This window comes from Equus asinus, chromosome 11 (assembly GCF_041296235.1).
Source record: "Equus asinus isolate D_3611 breed Donkey chromosome 11, EquAss-T2T_v2, whole genome shotgun sequence".
Classification (NCBI taxonomy): Eukaryota; Metazoa; Chordata; class Mammalia; order Perissodactyla; family Equidae; genus Equus; species Equus asinus.
In genome coordinates, this window is record NC_091800.1 from 84,227,743 (window position 1) to 84,252,370 (window position 24,628).

Below are 24,628 nucleotides of genomic sequence, written 5' to 3' on the forward strand. Positions count from 1 at the left end.
GGCCCTGGCGGCTGGGTCCCCGACACCCCTCCCAGCCAGAGCCTCCCGACATGCGGGTCTCACTCCCCGGACAGGCCCGTGTGGGGCAGGATCAGTGAGGCCGGCCGTCTGCGCTCCAGGTCCAGGGTCACCGGCCTGCCTGCCCGTCTTTTGTGCCCCCTGGGCCACACGGTGGGCAGGGCCAGCTCCCCCTGCTCCCGGGTGTGTGGCCTCGGGGTCTGGGTTCGCTGGGACCTTTGTGGCACCGAGCGGTTTGGTGACTAAAACACATGCTGCGCTTCTCGGCTCTCTGGCCGCCTCCCTCCACCCCCTCCCTGCGCGTGAAGACAGGTCTGTGTTAGTGATGCTGCCGTCGGGTTTCCGATCTGCTGCCACAGCAGACGTCTGAAGGTGTGTTTCCCAAAGCGCCACCCAGAGCCCGTCCCGGCCCTCCTGCCAGGCCCCTCACACTGCTTCTTGTTTTGGCGGCAGTGTGAACATCCAGGTTCCCTGCATCCCCTCGCCGGCTTCTCCCTGGCCGTGCGTGGTCCTGGCGGGCCAGCCGTGAGCTCCGGGTTCCGTCCTTGCTGCCCCCACAGGCAAGGGCGCCCTCCCACCTGCTGCCCCGCCGCTCAGAGCACGAGCTTCCGGGATGTTCTCATCCCCTCACTTTGGTTTCCAAACCCACACGTGCGGACTTTGCCCCGTGGCCCTTGAGGCCACACGGCCGGACACTGGATTAAACAGAGCTGTGGCTCCTCGAGTGGGAATTTCAAACCAAAAAGTCCCTGTGGCGTTTGCCGCCGTCCTCTGTCCTTGGCTGACTCCTCCTCTCCCTCAGGGCACTGTGAGTGGAGGGAATCCCGCAGTCTGCACTGGGAGTGCGTCTCAGGGCGCTTCTGGGAGAGGTGACAGCCAGCTGGAACCGCGGGGGTTCCTGGAAGGTCAGGGCATGTGATGGTGGCCTCCTCCGGGAGGCCGGCTCTGGCTGCAGCACTGCTGTGTGGGCGTGAGGAGGCCTCGCCCGTGGTTGGGGGGCTCCCGTCTCAGTCTCGATGGGACCCAAGGGCCCTTGGTCCATGCGGGCTTTCAGGCAAAAACAGACACCGTGAGCCCAGGAAGCGACGGCCCAGCTGAGCCGTGCTCACGGCGACCACACGGGGACAGAGTTTAAGGAAAGGGGCAGTTTGGTAAAAATAGTCAGGCCACACAGCCCCCCGGTCTCTCCCGTTGGACTGCCTGCTGCCCTCCTTCCCAGCCTGCCCCATCCTCATGCTGGGGAGACCCCGCCCGCAGGCCTTGATGGCGCCAGGCTGCGTGACCTGCTAGCACCTCGGTGAGCAGGGTGAGCAGCCTCCTGAGGCCTCAGTCACCAGCCTTTGGGGGCCGGGCAGCTGAGGGTGGCACTGGAGGCCTGACACCTCAGTCCATACGAGGAGGAGGGAGCTCACAGAGGCCCTCCCACCATGCGCCATCCTCTCCCACGAGGACTCGCCCGTTCCCAGCAGCTGCATGGTGGCGCCCCTCACGGCTGGCCCCGGGGGACAGGGTGGGGGCTGGGGGTCTTGCCCACTCACAAAGCAGAAATGAAGCCATGGGGGAGGGACGGGAGCAAAGGTCCAGGGACCCCAGGAGCAGGAGGACCAGCACATGGCATGTGCCACGCGGCCACGCTCATCCTGAATCCAGCCTCGGTCCTGGCCCAGCGTGTGACACTGTGTCCCTGTGTCCCCAGCTCTGCAGGCACCAGCTCCTTCAGCTTCAAATGCAGGGACTTGACTCTTGAACCCAACTGCCCTCTTAGGATGCCCTGCCCCCATGCTGGGAGGCCCCGGCCTCGTCCAGGGCAGCGGGGGAGGGAGTGGGGGCCCCCAGCCCCATGCCAGCCACAGTCCTTCAGAGACCCCAGGCCACCCCAGGCAGGAAGGCCCGAGGAGAACGTGGCCACATGAAACCCTGTTGTCCCCTTTAGTCCTCCCGCCCCCGCAGGACCAGCCTCCCCGCCTGTGCTCCTCGGCAGCCAGCTGTCCTGGGATGTCCTAGTGCTGTTATGAAATGTCCCCTTGTGGAGCCCTCGGCTGGATTGAAATGTCTTTTTCTTAAAAGCCAAACCAAAGTCAAATTGCAGTGGTGACATGATGCCGGCCAGGGCATGGGGCAGACCGTCCATCCCCAGGCATTAGTAAGAAAGACCCACTGCGCACCAGACACCACACTGTAAATGTTCGCTCAACGCACAAACCACCTGGAATTCTGCTGGGTGCCACGATTGTCCTGATTTTACAGACGAGGAGACCAGCTCAGAGAGGTTAAGTCACGTGCCCAGGTCACACAGCTCCTGACTGCCTCCGGAGCCCTGGCCCACTTCCGGGAAACCAGAGATCCCTGTGCATAAAGTAAAGTGAAACGTGGCCCCCGGGTTCCAGCCCCCGTCAAAGCGACTCAGAGGGGACGGCACAGAGGCGAGAGCTGTTCCGCAGACAGCACGTCTTTGTGAACCTGGGGACAATGTGCAGTCAGTCCTCAGGCGCAGAGACGCTGACAGTTAACTCGCTTGTCTGCATCCTGTCCTGCTGGCTTTCTGGGAGTGGGGGCCCCCACCTGGCGCCACACCAGCCGTCCGCGGGCTTGGTGACGGCAGTCCCGGGTCACCCGCCGCCTGCCCGCCCGCCGCGGAGGGTCTGTGTGAGACCTTGAGTCGGGTTTTAAGGCTGTGACGGAGGGGAACTGACAGGCTCGAGATGGTTTAAACGCGTCTGCCGATCGCTGGATGTCGCTTTGACCACGGACGCGAGATCTGCCATCTGGGTGAGCGAGGCCCCTGGGGCCTGCTGTCCCTGTCACCCACCCTGAGCCAGGTGACCAGGCTCCAGACGCCGCTTCCCCTGCGTCTCGGTGACTTTGCGCTCTTCCCCACGGCTCTCTGGCCGAGCCTCCCCCCAGCTTAGAAGAGCCCCCCTCTTAGCAGCTCTGCTCGCTAAACCCCACCCCTGAGAGTCACCCACCCAGACGCCGCCTTGCCGGCTGGCACCCTCACACCCCCTGCTTTGAGCTGCTGCACCTGGAATCGCCCCGTCACTTCTGCGTGGCCTCAAGCAACTCACTCAACCTCTCTCGGTCTTCGTGTGCTCATCCAAAAAATGGGATCGTAGTGTTGCCTCCTTTGGGAAGTTGTGACAATTAAATACATCGATCCATAAAAAGTACTTAGTCACAGTTGTACTGCAACTGTTTCTCCTATAATTACAGATCTCCTGTGTGAACCAATTAAAATGTAATGTAGTTGCTCCAGACTCCTGAGTTTAAGAGGTTCCCACATTTCTCTTGTACTGTCCACTATGCCGGCTGGTTGTGGTAGAGATGTTCCAGACATACTTGCTTTCTGGGTTAAGACCTTGGTGGGTTTTTGTTTTTGTTTTTTGCTGAGGAAGACTGGCCCTGAGCTAACATCTGTGCCAATCTTCCTCTGTTTTGTAGTGGGATGCTGTCACAGCATGGCTGATGAGTGGTATGTAGATCTGAGCCCAGGATCAGAAGCTGTGAATCCTAGGCCACCACAACAGAGTGCATGAACTTAACCACTATGCCACCGGGCCGGCCCCTGTTTCTTTTTGCTTTAGTCTGTGCCGCTGGCCCAGCGGGTGCTGTGTTGGAATCTACATCAGATTTTTTCATTTTCCTAAGTACTAGGTAGAGCAGCACTTCCCCAGTGCGTGGTTCCTGCATTAACTCTGCAGGAGTCGGACGACGTTGCATGCACCCTCCCCCCACCACGCGACGTTGCATGCACCCTCCCCCCACCACGACGATCCGCGGTCGGTTAAGCCTGGGGGGGTGGCCTCTTGGAGTCCCTGGGACGGGAGTTTGTCGCTGGTGCTTCCCACGCTTGTCCGACTCTGCAGCCTTCCGTCCCGATCGTGGAGGAGGCTCTGCGGGACGCGTGAGAAATGACGTCTGGGAGTCCCACCCCAGAGCCCCAGCGGTGGCAGCCGGAGCCCCAGGAAGGCTCGTGCTGGCGGGTGTCAGGTGGGCTGGGAGCACTGCCCACGTTGCTGCAGGTCTCACGGGCAGGGCCTTGTCCCGTGTGCCATCCATGCTCCCTGCTGGAGCTGCCGGGGGCCCGTGTGGAAGGTTCTGCGGCCCGCGGGGTCTGTTGTCTGCGTTGGCAGAGAGGAGGCGTGCGGCTCTGAGCCCAGGGTCTGCTGAGGCTCTGCTTCCCGCGGGACTGGGCGGAGGTAGCAGTTAACTTCCCGGGACGTGCTCCCAAAGCTGAGACGTTGCTTCCAGAGCACGTGGTGGGAATGTCCACAGCCGGGGTGTAAAGCCTGCGTAGGGGCATTGTAGCCAGGGCCCCATGCAGCGCCTGGCCCGGTGTGGCTGCAGAGGGTGGACCCCGAGGCCCGCCTGGCAAACTGCCACCCAGGTGGTCTTTTCCGAGGGCAGAGCCCCTCATAAAGTGGGTGTGATGAGTGAGTGGACAGAAACACGTCTTCATCCCTGAGTGTCCTTAGCGCAACCTCTGGTCTGTTGTCCGTCAGACCTTAGCGTCAGCATCTCTGTGGGTGACCCCTGGCCTGGCCTGAGATCCCCTGAGCGGTGGGGCCGGCTTGGGGGGGACGGGACAGAGAACACGCAGCGTGGAGAGGCCCGCTTCCTGTGGCTTCTGCGCACCTGCCACGGCGAGGTGCGGAGTCCTGCGCAGGCTTGGGTGGCAGACAGGTGGGCTGGGTGGGCGCCCGGCCCTGGAAGACACAGGTCTGGAGGCTGTGCCGTGAGGGCTCGCGGGGTCTCGGGGGCACGCTGGGCCCAAGGGCTTCCGGTGGGATCTGCGTGGTGTGCTGGCCCCGCCCCCACACGGGAGAGTTCTGATTCTGTCCAGCTTCCTGGTTCCACCCAGTGGGTGCGTGTGGACCCACGCCTCCTTGGGGGGCCGTGCTCTCCCTGATGACGATTTTGGCTGAGCATCTTTTCATGTGTGGCCTATGTTTGCTTGTTTGTTTTTTAAAGATTGGCACCTGAGCTAACAACTCTTGCCAATCTTTTTTTTCTTTTCCTCCCCAAATCCCCCCAGTACATAGTTGTATGTTTTAGTTGTGGGTCCTTCTAGTTGTGGCATGTGGGACGCTGCCTCAATGTGGCCTAATGAGCTGTGCTGTGTCCGCGCCCAGGAGCCAAACCCTGGGCCGCTGAAGCGGAGCAAGTGTGTGAACTTAACCACTCGGCCTGCGGCCTTTGGTTTTAAGGTTTATCAGGATCTGCTTTCTGAGATTAGCATATCAGAGAACGTTTGTGAACAACGCGAGTGAACGATGCTTTGTGTGTGACGTGGAACATTTACACCTAATCCGACAGCAAATGACCACTAAAAATACACAGGATGTGTCGTGAAAATTCAGCACCCAGGTCACTGCCAACCTCAGGCATCTCGAGTGGCCATCACAGGCCTCCCTGGGACATAAATAGGGAGGGAGGGTCTCTGCCCCGAACATGGGGATGCCGACAGCTGGCCGGGTGCGATGCCCACGTGCCCCACCCACGGCGCTGGACACGGCTCCTCCGTGCTCAGTGTGGACTTTACCCCGTGGCCTCCTTTCCTCCTGCCGCACACACTCGCTCTTGGTTGGAGGTTCCTGGGTGGGCTTGGCGGCATGGGGATCCCACCCAAGTGGTGGTGAAGTAACCCGCTGGCTCTCCACCTGGGGCTGTGAAAAGACGTCGCTTTTGTGTTTTTATTGAGAATAAATGGAAGCCTCTGGGTGTGGACTTGGAGGCGGACAGAAGCCAGAGAAGAGAGTTAGCTCTTGAGGGGCTTCGTGCCCAGGCCCCTCCCCAGCAGCTGAGCCCTTTGAGCAGCCTTTCTCAGGCTCCTGTCTCTCTTCAAGCGGCCACCAGGGTCACCAGTGACCAGCAGGGCCCGGACTTTGAACGTGGGTTGAAGCCACTCCCTGCACACGGGGGCTCCCTGACCCGGGATGCGGGGCATCTGTAAGTGGGTTTTCAGGGTCCCACCAGCTTTAAATCTGCCCCAGCCCCTGTCACCACTTGTGTCCTCGCTGCCTGAGACGGCCACTCTGAACAAAGCAGAGGCTCAGATGTCCCTTCGAGGGGACGGGATGGGCGAGATGCTGCCCGGCGTCCCCTCTGAAGTGGTTGTCCTAAAATAAAGCAGACCCCTCAGCCAGTTGGCGAGAGGAAGGCAGTCCCCTGGGGCTGTCCAGTTGTTCCAGGATGAAAGATCTGAGATAGAAGAACAGTGCCACCGCCTGGACGCTGAGGCCGCAGCCCGGGCAAGCCAGGCTCCGGGCAACGATGTGGTGTGAATGAGTTTCCGCGGTCAGGGTTTCCCCCCTTTGTTCTCGCCTAGAACCGAGCTGGTCTCAGGACAGTCAAGACAGCGCGAGCCGGGGGTGAGTCCCACTGGAGGGGTCAGCCGGCTGTTGTCCCTGCTGTGCGCCCGAGAGAGCCGCCTCCCAGGTGGGCTCCCAGAGCTGGTGCAGGGGCCACATCAGCCCATGGACCCTGCGCCTGGCCCCCCTGTCCCCCCGCCCTGTGGGGGCCCCAAAGGGCAGCGCTGTCCTCCCCCACCCTCCGAGTCGAGGCCCTTCCTGCCGTCCGTCCTCAAGGGGGTAATTGCCTGGAGTCTCCATTCACGTCTGGCGAGACAGGATGTGGGAGCCGGTGCTGGTTGTCTGGGGGGCTTTGTGCTCACACAGAGCCGCTCTGTGAGGAGCTGGGCCCTGCCTGACCCTGCCATTGAGCCGCGGGTGGGTGACCCACTTCCTGTCCCAGACTCCTGACCCCAGAGCCCCAGACACACACGGCAGGGGAGGCACGATGGTGTCCCCTCATGCTTCTCCATCTCCGTCTGCGCGGGGTCGCAGGGTGACTCCTCCATGAACTATGTAGAGTGGACGAAGAGCCTGCAAACCCATCAGCACAGAGAGCAACACCACCTGTCCTGGTGAGAGGAAGGTGCAGGGTCACAGTGCGGACGGGGACGTGCCCGGGTACTCTGCGCTCAGGGCCCGCTGTCCACAGGAGGCGCCACGTGGCCGTGGAGGTCGAGGGCCTTAGCACCCGTGGGAAGACGTCCTTCCTTGTTTCCACTGTACGAGGAACGGTCGGTGGCTATTTAAGATGTGTGTCCGTCAGTGGGGCCCACCCTTGTGCGGTTTCCAACATGCTGTGTGCAGAGTTACTCTGTTTTTCAACCTAAAGTAGGGGTTTGGTCCAAGGCACAGCCTCAGAGTTAGTTCTGCCGCAGGAAGTGCAGTGTCGGGCTCTGCAGCCGCAGCCTGGGGGTGGACGCACTGTGGCCGTCTGTGGTCTGGGGCTCCCGGTCTGTGCCCTGAGGGCCTGCGATAAGCGAGAGGTAGGGGGACCGGCCTATGTGACAGCAGAGGGACCTCTGCCGAATTAGCTGGATTCCGGGTGATGCTCAGAAGCCGGAAAGTGAGACTAGACTGGCAGAGATGGGAGAGCATTACAGAGGGGCAGCTTGTGCAAAGGCCCTGAAGCTGGAAGGACCTCAGCCCATTTGAGGAACTCCTAGAATGCGAGGTGACCAGCGCCTGGAGAGGAGGGTGGGTGAGGAGGCCCCACAGACGTGCCTCGATGGAACCAAATTCACGATGATGATGGTCCAGCCAGTGAGCCTGTTGCTGGATCACAGAAGGTACCGGAAGGGTCAGTAATATCAGTTCTCTCGGACACGGGGGAACGCCGCCTGCCATTGGGGGAGCTGGACACCGAGGACAGGCAGCCCAGGGTGCCCGTCAGTGAGTTCTGGATGAGGGTCTGCTCGAGGGAGGAGGGGCTCCACCGAGGGCTCTGGGATCAGAATCAAGTCTCAGAATGACGTGGACGTCCCACCGTCAGTGCCTCGCACGCATCTCTTCTCTGAGTTGGCGACATCTGGGCGTTGAGTCTTGGCGGGAGAGCTCGAGAGCCAGGGCGGGTTCCCCAGGATCATGGCCCAGCATCCGCCTCGTCACCGATGGTGGGCCCCGCCTGTTGAAGGCCCTGCCCGCCACTGTGTCCTGCCGCTTCCGCTGCCCCTGGAATGTCTCCAGGCTCAGAGCGCCCCTTGCTCTGGGGCCTGCATGTTGGTGACGTGCTGCCCGGGTTGCAGAGGTTGAGTCTGAGGAAAGGGAGTGCGGGTTCTGTATTTGGTAGTCGGGAGAAGGAAAACGCAGCGTGGAATCAGCCGGCAGCCCCCGAACCAGCTGGCAGCCCCCGAACCAGCTGCGTATCGGTCCCAGCGAGCACATTCCATGCCCATGAGGTGTGGACGGCCACGATCACCTCATCTGGGACCTGAACCAGTAGTTCCGGCTCTCCCCGAGCGGGTGTTTCCAGCCCTGTTTTCCTCCCACCAGAGAAAGCCTCTGAGACGTTTCGCGGGGAGGTGGCGTGCCGCCCCGGCTGCCCGGGGGAGGCCAGGGACCTGTTGAGTTTGATGCGCATTCCCTGATGTTCGTTTCCTGACCCTGAATGCTGCAGCCGCCCTGTGGGGCCCTGGCCAGTCCAGGCGCCCTGGCCTGGTCACTTGCTCGTCAGCACAGGCAGAGCCCAGGGCAGGCCCGTTGTCATGGTTGCCATTTTCACACATGACACCACCGGGATCTGTGGGGCCGCCTGCGTGTCTGACTGTCACCTGTTCACACTTGCTTGTCTGCGAGACTGGAAGAGCAGGGTCAAGGCTGGTTGGCACGGAGAGCATTTCGCTGCCTCCGCTGGAATTTTCAGGGTGGAAGAGCTCCGTGTGCGCATCCCAGGCTGTTGGGGGCCTGCGTCTTAGACTGGGGTAGAGGAGCCCACCTTTAAGCGACTTGCAGATCGTCAGAGTGAGTCATGACTCTCTTCAGAGAAACTGTGTTAATATTCAGGACCGCAGGTTTTCCCATACAGCTGGGGTCTGGGGACATAAGACACTGGCCGTCAGCCACGTGACAGCTAGCCTGGTGTCTGCTCAGATAGGCCGCAGACCCTGGGGCACGCCGGCTCCTGGTCCCCCTGCCGACGCCCTGGATGGAGGTTTCCCTGGAGTCTTATGAACCTTCTCGCTCCCAGTCGATGCCTCCAGGGCGTGGCTGGAGGTGCGGCCAGGTTACTCCCAGATCCCTGGTCCAGAACCTGCAGCCTGCAGACTGCCAAGTCGTCTTCACCGTCCGCTTTGGGCTCAGGGACGCAGCTCGGTGCTGTCCTCAGTGCCAGGTGGGCAGCGAGGCCCCATGTGTGGCACAGGCCTCTGCCTGTTCCTCACGTGTGTGTCCGGGGGCCGAGGACCCACTAGAGAGGCTGGTCCCCTCCCTGACCAGCAAGTCCTTGCACAGGCGGCCAGGGAGGCCCCAGGACTTGCCGGGACCACTTCTCACACGTGTGGGGACCCAGCACGGTGTCTGTTCTCAGTGCAGCTCGCTGACTGCTCGTCTCGGGAGTCAGGCCCCTGTCACAGGCGTCCCAGCCGTCCCGCTCTCCGGCCTCCCCTTCTGCCGCCTGTCCCTCCCTGTCCCTCCTCGGGCCCTCCCTCACTCTCTCTGTGCCTCTGACACACCACATTTTAAATATTGATGAGTCACTCAGCACACAGCGTTTTGTTCTCGGAGAAACAAAGGTTTCTGCGTGTTGGAAACTGGAATTCCTATTTCCGAGCACATGACTGCTGCCCCTTGGGTGTTTGCTGGTGCGTGGCTGGCGTGGGGCTGACCAGACTCGTAGCGGGCCAGGCAGTTTCCTCCGCATGACGGTGTGTCCGTCTGCTCTCCCTGCAGATGAAATCATGCACCAGGACATCACCCCGCTCTGCGCCGCCGACATCCAGGACCAGCTGAGGAAGCGCTTTGCCTATCTGTCCGGTGAGTGCCTGGCCGGACCGGGGCCGGGAAGGAGGGGCTCTACACGGCCAGGGGTCTGCCTCCCCTTGGTGCTCCGTGACCTTAGTGGACCTGTTCCATGTGGGGGAAACTGGAACAGCCCGTGCTGGCGCCTGCTTTGGGTTTTACCAGGGGCCCAAGATGCTTTGGCGGGGCCCGTCAGGAGACGTCTCAGCGCTCATTGGCAAGCAGCCTCGGGACGAGCCAGTGGTCAGTCAGGGTTCCGAGAGGGACGCAGCCCAAGTGCTCCTGGCCCTGGTCCCCTGGATCTGGAGTTTTCCTGCAACAGGTCAGGCAGGAACAGGGCGATGTGGCCAGTCAGCGTATTCTTGCAGCGTCAGAGGCTGGGGCTTCTGAGTGAGCGCGTCTGGCTTCTGCAGCTCCGTCCTCAGGAGAGGGCCCTGGAATGTGGCTGACGTGGGCAAGGGCTGGCACTGTCCCAGGCCTGTCCTGGGGTCACTTTGTGTCCCCATCCCCCATCCGGCTGCCACCCTCCTCTCAGGTCCGGGTCCCACCTCCCCAGTGTGGGGATGTCCTGTCTGCTGGCCATGCTGCGCAACCCCAGCTGCTGGCCGGTGCTGGTGCATCGAGGCTGCGAGGGCGTGACAACTGCGCCGGCTGCAGCTCGCCCTTGGGGCTGCGTGGTCACCCTCCATCTGGGCGAGGCTTCCCACCACGGCTCAGTCTGGAAAAGATACGCACGTGTTCCTTAGGCTGGCAGTCGGCTCACCCTTTGCCCACCTCAGCCCCCGCATAGCCGGCCCTTTGCCCTGGACCAGTGGGTCAGGGTTCCCTCCTGAGCCCCCAGAGCCAGCCCTGCACCCCCAGGGCCACCCTCCCCTTCCGGGCCCATCTGCCTGGCCCTGTGCCAGGAGCTTCTCTCAGCCGGCCTTCGTGATTCTGCCCGACCTGCCCCGCAATGGGCAGCCCTGAGGTTTTGCTCAAGTTCTCGTGCCTCAGTGAGAACTCAGGATTGTGGGCAGGAGCCTGGAGCCTGGGAGCAATTCTCCACTGCGAGATGACGTTGTTGGTCTTCACAGTGGAGCCATCGCTGTGAGGGGCCTGGCCTCGTGGAGGAGGCAGGGGAAATGGGGTCCCCTACAGAGGAATGACAGTCCCCCAACAGGACAAGGGTCATGGCCGATGCAGCGAAACACATAGAGAAGGAGCTGCCATCCTTGGCTGGTTCCTTCAAGTCTCCCAGCCTCTTCATACCGCTGTAGGACCCTGAAAGGCTCACAGCTTAGTGCACTGGTCACCCAGACTCATGACCTTGACCTTCTTCCAGGTTGTAATCCTGGTGCCGCCTCGCATCACACGGTTATCCCATTGGTGCCTGGGGAGGAGGCAGAACCCCGTAACGGCCCAACGACCCCAGACACACCTTTTCTCTGTTGTTCGAACACCATCCAGGTGCTTGGGTAGGAGATTTTGCAGATGTAGTTAAGGTCCCAAATCAGCTGGCTGTAAGGTCACCCTCGGTGGGCCTGACCTAATCAGCTGAGCCCTCAAAACGACCAGGCTCCTCCTGCACCAGGGCTTCCAAGTGCGAGGGATTTGACGTGACAGATTCCCCACCACCCGCCTTGAAGGTGGTGGGGGCCTCACGGCAAGGAATGTGGGGGCTTCTGGGGGCTGAGAGCAACGTCGGCAAGAACTCGGGGACTTCAGTCCTACAACCCAGGGGCTGAATTCCGCCAGCACCTGAATGGGCCTGTGGGATGACCTCATGTGAGACCACAGGCCCGGCTGACACCTCGATTTGGCCAGCGAGAGCCTGAGCAGAGACCACTGAGCAAGCCGTGGCTCCCGACCCACACAGCTGAGCTGACCGTTGGTACTGGTTTACGTCGGCAAGTTTGTGGGAATTTGTTGGAAAATGAGCGCAACATGACAAGCTTAAATGTCTGAAACGAGCCTGGACAGTCCTGGGTTTTCGTCACGGCTCGTGGAAACTGCGGGTTCTCAACACAGCCCGGGGGGAGTCTCCCTCCTCCCCTGACCCCCTCCGTCCACCCGCCATCAGGAAATTGGGGCGTTCAGCCTTTAACATAAGAGACTCCGGCTAGTTATCATGCCCTCGCTGCCCCACCCAAGCGCAAACTGCCGTTCCCCCGTACCTAGGATGTCCCCTCGTGCCTGGGATGTCACCCCCTGCCTGAGATGTCCCCACATACTTAAGATGTCCCCCCCCGGGATGTCTCCCCCTGCCTGGGATGCCCCACTCCAATGTGGGATGTGTGTAGGAAGGTTGAAGGAAAGGGCTGCTCAGCCGGCACCACTGATGTTTCCCATGGGGTCACTGTCCCCTAGGGGGTCCGTCCTCACTTTGTAGGACAAGGAGCAGCACCCCCACCAGTGCGACAGCCGAGACTGTGCCCCGACTCTGCCAGTGCCCCGGGCTGAGCACCCTGGTGTGGACAGAGTGGACCCAGCTCTGCCCTTGTTTCGGCCCTCTGGTGGCCTCCCCCTGAGGGACTGTTTGTAGCCCGGCTGCCTGTGACATTTCGAATTGAAGCTGCTGCCCACAGAGCCGTTTCTGACCCCACAGGAGTGTCTTCATCTCCGAGCTCCGGCCCTCGCCCGCTGCCCTGCGACTCAGCTTCTGCAGCAACAAGGGTGCGAGCTTCCCACTGGCCAATGCATGTGCCCCGTGATCCTTCCGGGAGGCCCTCTGGTCCCACCTCCACGCTGTCCTCCCCGCCCTGGACCGCTAACCCGACCATCTCTGGGGCTTTATTCCTGATTAAACAAGCAGAAAACAGGACAACCGTCTGCTTGGAACCAGGTTCTCATCTCAGAGTCTGCTCTGCCTTTGTCTGCTGAGCGTCGGGTGGAAGGCACCTCACACGGCTCGCCACACGCTCCTCCTTCAGGATGGGCACCCCGCGGGCCGCGCTTGCTTCCTGAAGGCCATCCCTTAAAGCTCCTAACAGCCCCTTTGGAAGGGAAATGACAGGAGCAGGGGCTTTAATCGTGTTCTGTTTGCTGACCACGGACAACACCGTTCGCCCTAATCAGCAACTTAACTGCAAATGACTCTTTTTAAGGAATAAATCAGTTTTAACAGGAGGATCTGCTGTTGCCAGATACGGGGAAGTGTCTCAAGGTGAATCCCAAGAGGGGTTCCGGAAGATTCCTGGGCCGTGGCGTGGGTAAGCCCGTTGTTTCCCCCAATGTTGCTTTCTGCTCAGCCAGCCTGGAGAGGCCCTCGCGCCCTGGGGCTCAGCCGAACTCACCCTCAGCCCCACCCGCACTCTGCGTACAATGTTTTGAGAGAAAACAGCTGCCCTCGGGTATGATGGGAACACGAGTCATGTGGATTTGCGGGGTTTGTGGACGTGGGCTCACTGTGAGGCCCTGTAATCGGGAGCCCTGCGGCTGGGAGAGGATGGGCCGTGAAGGCTGGTGAGAAACCCTTTATGTCAAGGAACGGGACTGCGTGTGGGGTGGGTTCCCATGAGCTTGGGTAAGACCGAGGTTGCGGAACCTCTCACCATGTGCCCCCGGCGCCCTCACAGGACCGTGTCCCCATCACCCACCATGGGGCCGTGTCGCCTGCTGAACCAACACGGGTCAGCTCCCTGGCGGGACTCGCTGCCACCTGGTGGGTCCATGGGCTCCACTCCCAGGGACTCGCTCAGTCCCGCCATGTCAGGCCGAGTGACGCCGCTGGACATGCCCACTCCCCAGGACGGCTTCCTCCCCAGGTGGTTCCCTCCCATGTCCCTGCTCCACCAGGTCCCTTCCCGTGAGTGTCGGCATTGGTGCAGCTGACCCCTGAGCCCCGGCCCGGCCCCCACTGCGGGCTGTTTTCCCTGAGGAGGAATCTGCTCTCTTGGCTCTTACAGACCGAATACCCCGGAGGGTTTGGTTTTATAGGGTAATTATGTCAGCGTCCACCGACACTCATTGCTGTCAGTCTTCAACGTAATCAGGTTGAAGGCGTAAAACCACCTGGAAAGTGCTTGGGGACACGGTGCCCCCAGTGAGCGCGTGGTGTGGCAGGAGGCTGCTGTGTGGCCCCCTGCAGGCACGCCACCCCATCTGCTCAGTGAGACCCGGACGGCGGCAGCAGCCACGGCCACACGGCCCCGATGAGACTGTCTGTCGATGCTCAGACCACCCAAAACTTAGCCAGCTTGAAACAGCCCCACTTCCTGACTGACTTGTAATCCTGTGAGTCGGGGTTCAGAGAGGGTTTGGCTGAGGGTGTCTTTCGCCCCACGTGGCTGGGCTGGGGTGGTTCCCCGGCTGCACCAACCTGGGGGTCCGGCTGGATTTTGGGGGGCTTCACTCACACATGTGGCACCCCCAGGCCCCTCCACGTCGCCCACCCACCAGCTGTGTGCTGGCCTCCTCGAGGCTGGTGGATGCGAGGCCATTGCCCACGCGATGGCAGGCTTCCAGGCGGGGCCCCGAGCAGGGAGGGCGGACACGGCAGTGTCTTTCGGCCTGGCCTGGGCAGCGACACAGCATCCCTCTGCCGCATCCGACGGGTAGAACAGGGCATCAGCCTGGACTCGGGTTCCAAGGGGAGAGAGATGGACCCCGTCCCTCCAGGGCGCAGTGGTGGCCTATCCGGCCGCCCGGGACTCCTCGGCAGACCTGCAGCCAGGCCCAGCAACTCCAGCCTGTCCGCCCCTCCTGCCCTCTCCGCTGCTTCTCTGGATGTTTGTGGGATGGTTCAGACCGAGTGTGTATCAGAGTGAGCCCACAGCCTTCCCCTGTGAGCTCGGCCCTTCCCAGGGGCTCATCTGACTGGAGCCGCCCTCATGTTCCAAACCCCCACACGCACCCCTGGCCACTGGTCCTGATGCCTCAGGCGCTGTCTCTGTTTTTCCTGGTGAAATTCTCCAGTGTGCCTTCCCCTGGAGGAGCCCCCTGGCTCCACCTGTACCCTCCCCTCCCCTCACGATGCGAAGGGCCCCTTCAGAGCGGAATTGCCTACCAAGCGGAAGGTCGGAGAAACCAGCAGACACCCTCCCGGAGCCCTAGTGAGTCGTTAGGGCTCAGCCTGCGTGGACCGTTAGGCAGTGTTTAAAATATCGGCCACGCCACGTACAAAGCACAGGAAACTGTAGTCGCGACGTTAGGAGAGAGGCAGGATGCCAGCTTTGTGCTCGACCCAGTCCCGTCAGGTAGGAAGGTGCACAGAAGCACTTTGGGGGAACGAGCGCGTGTGATGCTGGCTGCCTCGTGGTGGCAGATAGTGGGCGACTGTTTTAATTTGTCTCACTTTTTCACGCATTCCAAGTACTTCCTTCAGCAGCAGGCATTTGTTTCATAATAAAAGAGGTTGACGTTGAGGAACGCGCTCGATTTTAGGTGGAGGACTCAGTGCTCGCGGAAAGTCTGCTGGCGTGTGGAGTGGGGACCCCGTGTTACGAGCTGCTCTGCTCTCTCCACAGGCGGGCGGGGGCAGGACGGCAGCCCCGTCATCACCTTCCCGGACTACCCGGCCTTCAGCGACGTCCCAGACAAGGAGTTCCAGAATGTCATGACCTATCTCACCAGCATCCCCAGGTGCGTGTCGCTGTTTCCTGGGGGGTTGACGCGGCTCACAAAGGGCCGAGCGTCTGTGAGGACGCGGTGGCCGAGGGGAGGTTGGGGGCCTGCACGAGGTCACGCAGATGAGCAGTGGAGGAATCCGCTGGTTCCGGCCCCGGGGCCACATCCTTCACCTCCCCTGTGGTGATGTCCAGCTCCGGCCTGTCCCCCAGCCCCGGGGTCCAGCTGAGCCCAGGATGTTTCCTCCCGTGGGGAAGGTGCACAGCCCTCCCTTTGAGGAGCCGGTGACCGAGGGAGACGGAGGCTGTGACGCGGAGTGGCCATGAGACCCTCCGGATGGGGGTCTGACCTCCATGGCCCCCTCACCGTCCCCGAGGGCCAGGCCTCCTCCCGTCCTTCCCAGGGGACAGCTGACCCCAGAGGCGGCTGTCTGGGCCTGGTGCTGTTTTATTACGAGCAGTGCTGGACCCGTCCCCCAGAAAGTTAGGGATCCTGCCTCTGTGTCTCCCGGGGGCGCTGGGCTGCGTCAGCCTCCACGTCGGGGGTCAGACCCCACGTGGCAGGGTTGGCCTCATGCCCCTCGCCCTCAGGAGTGGTGGGGACGCGGACCTCTGTCCAGGGCTCAGTGCCTAGCACGCCGTGTGAGGACGGGAGTGCCTTGAGGTGACGATTTCTTCCTCCTGCTACGTAAACGAGAGCAGGGAGACTGTGCGAGGAACGAAGCTCGGGCCCCTGGGTGCTCGAGGATGCTCCTCAGCCCTCACCGCCCTCAAGGACCCGGTTCAGAATCTGGCAGCTAGGGCTCCACGATTAGTCTAATCTAGAAAACAGACGGAAAGGTTAATCAGCTGACACCTGTCACGGAAAAGCCGCTGACCAGTAACAACTGTTCACCACCATCAGGGGGGGCATAGATTCTTCTAGCAACCTGCCCAGTGGAGGAAGGGAGGCCGGCTAAGCTGGGGGAGCCCTCCGCACAGACGTGAGCGGTGAGCGGTCACTTGGCAGGAGAAGCGTGGGTGCTCTGTGCCTAGGTCACACGGGGTGTGGCCTGAGGTCACCGTCTCTGTTGACCTTTCTGTCTCGGTACCCCTCAGTGTGCCAGGCCCCGGGCAGCCAAGCTGAGTTGGGAGGGACAGTGGTCACCCTGGGAGCCGAGCGGCCTTCCATGAGGGCCCCTGTGGCCGGCTGTGCCCCTCAAGGGGCTGAGGGACGTGCTTCATGGTGGGGACCACCAGGCTGCGAAGGGTCTCCATCTGTTTTCTCCCTTGGCCCCAAAGGTACGGAGACAGGGAGCGGCTGTCACACCCAGTCTGTAGAGGAGGCCACCCGACCTCAGGAGTGACAGCACTCTAGTAAGATCATGCGTCTGGAAAGCGCCCAGAAGACACGGGCTCCCCTTGGGGTGGGAACCCGGGATCGTGGCTGTGGCGCCAGGTGTGTCCGGTTACTGGACAGAGACGCTGCACGAGCCCCTGGCGGTGGGGCCACACTGGGGCCAGCTGACCAGCAAAGAGGGGCGGCCATCTGAGCGTGAATGACTGAACTCAGCGGTGGTTTTAGGGGGTGAAGCGACTTTACAAGAAGACCAGACGCCCACGCTTGGGGCTGTGACTGTGGGCGCCCTGTGCGGTCAGGCTGGTCCCCCGGAGGCAGGGCTCCTGCACCGCGCCTCAGCCTCCCCACGGGGACGTCTGCTGGGGCGGGGCAGTTCCTCGTCCAGGGGAGGTCGGAGCTCCTGGTGAACCCTCGGTGTGCAGTGGTCTGAATCTCTTCTTGGATCCCGGAGCTGCGCTGGGTGCCCCCACCTTCCAGCCATGAGCTGGGGTCACTGCTCTTTGTTCTAACTTCCTCCTACTCATTTCCTTTTAGAAGATATTTGGAGTCACTCAGTTACCTACTCACTGTTCCTGAACCCTAACTGGCCCGAACCTGAAGGATTTGGGGCTGTCTGTGGAAGCTGAGAGAGCTCAGTGCTCACATGGGCTCCACCACCTTTGTTGATGGAGTGGTTCTAGAACCTTCTGTGGCCGCCTCACTGCCCGTCTCATTTTCTCTCCATTCTGTTCTCCTCTTACCCACTTAGGGATCTCAGATCCAAAGTCCTGAGATTAAAACTGACCTTGAGCCCTCTCTGTGTCTGTAGTCACGGTTCCCGAACGCCAGCTGGGACCTGGCACACCTGGAACTCGGTGCCCCATGCGGGTGGTGGTGGCCTCCCTGCAGTGACGGCTCAGCACCAGGCTGAACGAGCGGCCCAGGTCACAGGCTCTCTTTGGTCCCCCACTGCCACCTGAAGTGTGTTCAGGGGTCAGTCCTCCCCCTGCAGGGGAGACTCAGGTTTTCTGGCCACTGTTAGGTTTAGAGTCAGAGAGTCCATTTGTGTCTGGAAATGTGAATGTCCAGCGTTCTGAGCCTCATCAGAGGCGCCTTCTTCCCTCAGGCAGGCAGGATGCTTGGAGGGCAGCTGGGTCCCTAACGCCCTCTCGGGACCTTCTGGGCTGTCACTGTCTCTTCCTGGGGGGGTCACCACCCTCGTTGGTCTTGCTGATCCTCAGACCTTCTGGCCTCAGGGCCTTTGCACTTGCTGTCCCTCAGCCCAGGTCTCTGGACATGGCTCCCTCTCACACTCCAGGCCACCTCCTCAGGGCAGTCCTCCATCATGCCCACCTACAGAAAGAAGCTCACCCCTCCTCCCTGCCTCCTCGCCCACCCAGCTTGTTGGCTTGGTGGGGCTTATCTCCAGCAGTCCTTGTTGCCTCACAGCTTGGTTTTGGTCTGTGTCTGCCTGTGTCACAGGTGCTGGGAGCAGGCACATGGCTCCTTGGTAAATATTTGCTGGACAAACAAACGTCCTTTGTGGACGAATAAAGTAAGTTCACAGGCGCCTAGCCGCCGAACGGGCCAAGGGCTCCCTCCCACCGTCTCTCACTGGCGGCTCGTCTCCTCTCCTGTCAGAACAGCAGCCTGCACTTCCCTCTTCTTTCATTTTAAGGGGTTCTTATCCCCAAGAGAATGGAGCCTTTCAAAACGCCGACCTCCGAGATCACATGCACGCTTTGTCTGCAAGGTCGGAGGGCAGGAGACGCACATTTTCCCCTGGGGCACAGGACTGACTGCGTTCTCCGCTTTGTGGCACCCGAGCTTCAGGAGGGGCCGGAAGGCCGGCCTGAGTATTTGAAGCCCAGACCCGCAGGCTCTGTTTCCAGGGAGAAGAGCATGCATGGGCAGTGGGCTTGTGCTCCATCTGAGCTTCTCTCCTCTCCCGTTGAGGATGCTAAGGGACTCGGAAGCTGGACGGGTGCATCTGGCCCCGTCAGACCCACTGCACCCTTTTCATCCAGAAGCAAAACTCCTGAACAATAAAACCCAACACGTCCATCGTTTCAGGAGACAGCAGCAGTGCCCCACGAACCTGGAGGCCCACTGAGAGAGGGAGCTGGGCGGCCCGTGCGTGGCTGCCCTGGCAGAACCATGAGGATCCGGGCCGCCCCTGGTGTAGGACCCCAGCCCATCGGCCCCAACATCATCTGTGAACCTTGAGGGGGTGCAGTCCAGCTGCCATCTCAGAAGGAGGGACTGGTTTTTGGTGAAGTTCTAAAGAAACAAATGCCGCCTTCCAGCAGCTCACACGCAGTTGCATCCCAGAGAGCTCACGGACAGCGTCGGGGAGAAACACTGTGTGTCTGGAAGAAAAGTGGTGTCGGTGCGGCCGTGTCTCAGGACAGGGGACAGCTCATGCTGGGGGCAGACGGTGACACTGGGACGCGTCCAGAAGCAGCTGCAGTGGCCCAGGCTGCCCCCTACTGAGCAGCACCCACATGTGGGGCAACCCCCTTGTTCTCTGTGGGGACCTGGCGAACGTCCCCCAAATGCGCCCCATTTACAGGGGAGAGGCGCGCTGCCCCCTGCAGGACACGGCGTCCATTGCGGTCAGTCCTGTCGCCCATCCTGAACCACCTGGAGCGGGGGAGGTGGGCAGGCTGCTTCTAGAAAGGGGGAAAACTCCTCACGTAGGCAGGCCTCTGGCCCGGCTCATCCAGGGAGCTGCCGAGCCAGCAAGCCCCAGGAGGAGCGAGGGTTAGAGCCGGTGCCGTCAAGCGGACGGATCTCGGGGACGTGGACTCTCGCAGCTCCTCAACGAGGTGTAACTTTATCCTTTAAAGAGTCCATTGCTGCTGACTTCGCGCTCCTCCCGTTAGGATGCGTGAAGGACAGGTGACCCCTGTGAGCCCTGATGTCTGATTGGCAGCCACGCTCCCTCTGAAATACGAGCAGAGGAGGCGGGCTTGGCGCAGGTGCATCTGACGCACGTGGAAATGGATTGTATTGTCGGTCTTTTGAAAAGTGACTCAATCAGGTGCGTGTGGAAGGACTTCATGGTTTATGGTCAGCATACCAGCTGCTGTCCAGCCAGTGTGCTGGCCACCCGTGGGGGGTCCCTGTGCGCACCCGTCGTGGTTGGAGGGTGGCATCACCACACACGTGCTTAGGACCCTTGCAGTTCCTAATGGGGCTCGTTGGCCACCATCTGCCAGGTGCAGGTGGGGCCACGCCAGGGACTGGTGACGAGTGACAGTGAGCCGCACGCCCTGCCCCAGAAGCGACCCTTGACCTCCCTACAGACAGTTCCACGACTGAGAGAGAATCAGGGGGAGAGGCTCTGACAGCTCTCCCATCTGGAGTTGTGTGCTGGGCAACGTGGACCCCCCAGTGACAAAGAGAGAAACTCCTGCTGCTCACGTTGCCTGTAAATTAAACAAGACATGACAGGGATGTGTTTATGAAACAGGAAGAAAAGGGAAAAAGGAGGTGAGGGACGCCAGAGGGGCAGTCAGAGAGGAGCCCTGTGAGAAGGTGACTTAAAGGAGGTGAGGGACCCTGAGTCATGGGGACAGCCCTCACAGAACCCTAGGAGGGGACCCGAGTATTGGGGAGACTACTCACAAAGACCCCTAGGAGGGGCCCTCAGTCATGAGGACAGTCCTCACAGGAACCCCCAGGAGGGAACTCAGTCATGGGGACAGTCCTCACAGGGACCCCCAGGAGGGAACTCAGTCATGGGGACAGTCCTCACAGGAACCCCCAGGAGGGGCCCTCAGTCATGGGGACAGTCCTCACAGGAACCCCCAGGAGGGAACTCAGTCATGGGGACAGTCCTCACAGGAACCCCCAGGAGGGAACTCAGTCATGGGGACAGTCCTCACAGAGACCCCCAGGAGGGAACTCAGTCATGGGGACAGTCCCCACAGAGACCCCCAGGAGGGGCCCTCAGTCATGGGGACAGTCCCCACAGAGACCCCCAGGAGGGGCCCTCAGTCATGGGGACAGTCCCCACAGAGACCAGGAGGGAACTCAGTCATGGGGACAGTCCTCACAGGAACCCCCAGGAGGGAACTCAGTCATGGGGACAGTCCTCACAGAGACCCCCAGGAGGGAACTCAGTCATGGGGACAGTCCTCACAGAGACCCCCAGGAGGGAACTCAGTCATGGGGACAGTCCTCACAGAGACCCCCAGGAGGGAACTCAGTCATGGGGACAGTCCTCACAGAGACCCCCAGGAGGAGCCCTCAGTCATGGGGACAGTCCCCACAGAGACCCCCAGGAGGGAACTCAGTCATGGGGACAGTCCCCACAGAGACCCCCAGGAGGGAACTCAGTCATGGGGACAGTCCCCACAGAGACCCCCAGGAGGAGCCCTCAGTCATGGGGACAGTCCCCACAGAGACCCCCAGGAGGGAACTCAGTCATGGGGACAGTCCCCACAGAGACCCCCAGGAGGGAACTCAGTCATGGGGACAGTCCCCACAGAGACCAGGAGGCGTCTTCTGTCATATTCTTTTGCAGCACAGGCACCAGGGAGCAGGAGCAGAGTGAGGGAGGGGTGTGGCATCCGGGGACAGAGTTGGGAGGTGAGGGAAGGGTCAGGGGCCCCCTGACACTGTGGAATGGTGACCCCCTTTAAAGGGGGGCTTTGTTCTCAGTGAAATGGGACAAAGGGACCATGACCTGACTTGAAGAGCTGGCCAGAGCAGGGCCGACGGGAGGGGTGGGGGCTGCGGGCCTGGGGAGATGGTGACGTCAGGACCTGGAGGGAGCTGTGCGGGTGGCGAATATGGTTTCCAGCCTTTTTTTGAGGAGAAGCCCAGGGACTTCCTGCTGGATGTGGGGAGGAGGGAGGCGGGAATGCAGGGTGCGAGGCGGGAGGACGGGATTGGGGAAGCCCGAAGGATTGAGGGAGGGCAGGAGCAGCTAGGAGGGTCGAGTCTGGTTTGAGACATCACTTGGACGTCAGGGGGGCTGTCAGGTCAGGCAAGGCCCGTGTGTGTGTCTGGAGCTCTGGGGTGTAGATTTGGGAGTCGTGGGCAGTTGGGTGGTGAGGCCCCCAGGAGTGGGGTGGTGGGCAGAGGAGGTGCCCCAGGTGTTCCAGCTGGAGGAGGGCAGGGGGAGGCGGAACACAGCGGGGGGGAGGGGAACTAGCCCTTAGCTGGGGTCTCAGGAGCGGGAGGCTACCCCCAGATTCTGTAGGGCTGTGGGGGCTCCCCATAGGTTGGAAGGTTGGTAGGCCTTTGGGACCGCTCACAAGAACCGTTTCCATGGAAAGTTGGGAGCAAAATGTTGATTGGAGTAAATTTAACAATAATGGGAGGAGCAGGGTCTGAGGCAATGGGTGTAGACACGTCCTTCCAGGATTCTGCTACTAAAGGGAGCAGAGGAATGGGCAGTGAGAGGAGGTGGTGAGAGGAGGCAGACGAAATTCTCTATCAAGATGAAAGAAATAACAGCATGTTTATGCCGATAGAAATTACCCAATTAGGAAAAGAAGGAGCAGTCACCATTTGATTTCTTTTACACTTAACGTGCTCTTTGTGCACCGCCTCTGAGTCTAGCACAAGGCAAATGGCGGGGGCGGGGGGGGGCGGCATTACAGAGCTCGTCCGGGGGCCACGAGTGCTGCGGCTCCTGGCCCTGAACCTCTGGGTCCCTCCTCCCGCCTGTGGTTCTAGAACCTGAATCTTTCCTCCCTCCTGCGGTTCTAGAACCTGGAACTCTCCTCTCCTCCCTCCTGCGGTTCTAGAACCTGGATCTTTCCTCCCTCCTGTGGTTCTAGAACCTGGAACTCTCCTCTCCTCACTCCTGTGGTTTTAGAACCTGGAACTCTCCTCTCCTCACTTCTGCTGTTCTAGAACCTGGAACTCTCCTCCCTCCACTCCCCTCCACATCCACCTCCAAGCACCCCGAATCCACCTCCTTGTCTCCTCTCACCTGGGGCTAGAGCTGCCCTTGCACCCCCCACACTGTGGCAGAAATAACGTTTCCAAACTCAGTCTGCTCCTGTCCCTCCCCGTGAACAGCCATCCGACGCTTCCTTACACAGGCGCGTGTGTGTGCCCACACAGACACATGCACAGACACACACATGCATATGCACTCACACGTGCATAGGGTTGCCAACATTGAGATACATTGCTGGCTTTTCTCTGGAAAAGATTTAGCAACCCTGGACTTGCATTTCCATGGCTCCTGCAGGAGCCCCTTGTGGTGGGCCGTGGGGGCCTCAGTCACCCACTCGAGCCCAGGGCTGGGCAGATAATATCAAGAGGATCACCTCCCTCCACGGCCGCAGTCTCTCCAGAGCCAGTTAAAATGCAGTTCAGCAGCTCTTAGAGTTAACTGAAGCCAATAATGACGTTGATTTTCCAGGGACCTGGCTCACAGCGCCCAGCTGCTGGGGAGTCAGAGGTTCCGTCTCCCAGCTGGCTGTCGGTGACAGGCCACATTCACCCCATAAGAGGTGCACATACAGGCACATGCAGCCTCACACACGCCACATACGGGCACAAGCATGCACACGGGCACATGCACACACGTGCACATAAACACACATGCACACGCACACATGTGGGCACAAACATGCACCCACACTCGTGCACCGTTTGTAGGGACCACATGAAAGAGAAAGGCAGGTGCACGTGGAATGGAACAGGAGAGTAGATGTGATCTTGGGCTCCCGGTGGAGAGTTCTGGAACGCTCCTGACGCATTACTTGTAAGACAAACGCCTGGAACAAGCTGACTCTCTTCCCACTGCAGGCTGCCCAGGCGGCCCCGTCCTACTGGCTAAGCTTTACACCAGCCGGACCTCGGCCCCCAGAAGCTCCTTACTTCTCGCTGCCGCTATGACTTCCAGTTGAAGGTTCGGTTGACTTTTGGACATAAAGACAGAAAGCGTGAGTGTGAGTGTGAACCGAGCAGTTCAGAACGCACCCACACAGCATTGGGAGCTTCCCCGCCCCCCGCTTCCTCCCCAGGGTTAAGGGTTTGGGTGATGTCAGAACTTTGTTCTGCCCACGCACAGACGCTTCCCCCAAATGGGCGGCACAGGCCTGTCACATCCCAGCCCTCTGCCAGCCACAGCGATGCATCGTGGGCCTCCCTCTGGGCAGCACCGTTGCCTCCTTCTCTCAGTGGCCACGTCACCCCCCCTAGTGTAGACGACCAAAACGTAGGATCCCTCGCCCCTTAGTGGGGATTCCACTCGCCCTGCCGTCTCCCGTGGGATCCTGCTGAATGAGCAGCCTGTTCAGGTCTGGCTGGTTTTGTTCTGTTTATAAGATGGGACGCCTTGAAGGTAATCCCATCCATCACAGTTCTCAGACGCTCTGGCCAGGGGTCCTCCCCGTCCAGCTGGCGTGACTAGCAAGTAAATGGCCATTCTCGCCATTCACTGTCCAGTGGCTTTGCTCAGCCCATTGTCCCACGTGGGCTGAAGCTCTGGGAGCTCAGTGACCACTGCCCACTGCTGTGGCCTCCTCCACACGGGTCCTGTCCCGTCATCTTCTCCTGGGGGAGCCAGAGGCTGCCTGTCTCCTCGAGCCTCCTTCCTTTGGTGTGATGCTCTTTCTGTGTCACCGCCATCCAGTATGACAGCCACTGGCCATGTGTGCCCATTTAAATTTAAAAATTAAACTAAATAAATGCAAACGTTCAGGCCCTGGGTCGGGCTAGCCGTATTTCAGTTCACGTGTGGCCAGTGGCTGCCACGTTGGGCAGCTCGACTGGAACGCTTCTGTCTGTGGGAGGGCGAGAGCTGCGATGGGGTTGGGTCGACTTAAATCGGCCATGCCCTTCTTTGGAGAAAAGGCCAAGGTTGTCATCCTGGCTCCCTGCCCGAGAAGAGAGGCCGCAGCCCTTGCCTCACTTGGAAGTGGCGACCCTTTGTGGGCCCGGGGTTTGGGAAGCCCCTCGCTCGCCGCCGTCAC

General features: G+C 60.8%; 1 protein-coding gene across 26 annotated transcripts in view; it reads left to right on the forward strand.

The window, feature by feature from the left end:
• MCF2L (MCF.2 cell line derived transforming sequence like) overlaps positions 1-24,628 on the forward strand; it is a 179,560-nt gene that overhangs the window by 102,829 nt on the left and 52,103 nt on the right. For 25 of the 26 annotated variants that reach the window (XM_014854901.3, XM_070520179.1, XM_070520186.1 and 22 more), the window contains 2 exons: positions 9,753-9,836; positions 15,266-15,380. In XM_014854901.3, the coding sequence (XP_014710387.2) occupies positions 9,753-9,836; positions 15,266-15,380 (199 nt within the window). Of the gene's footprint in view, positions 1-9,752; positions 9,837-12,985; positions 13,010-15,265; positions 15,381-24,628 lie in introns of those variants that run through there. The other variant, XM_070520191.1, reaches the window with a different exon arrangement.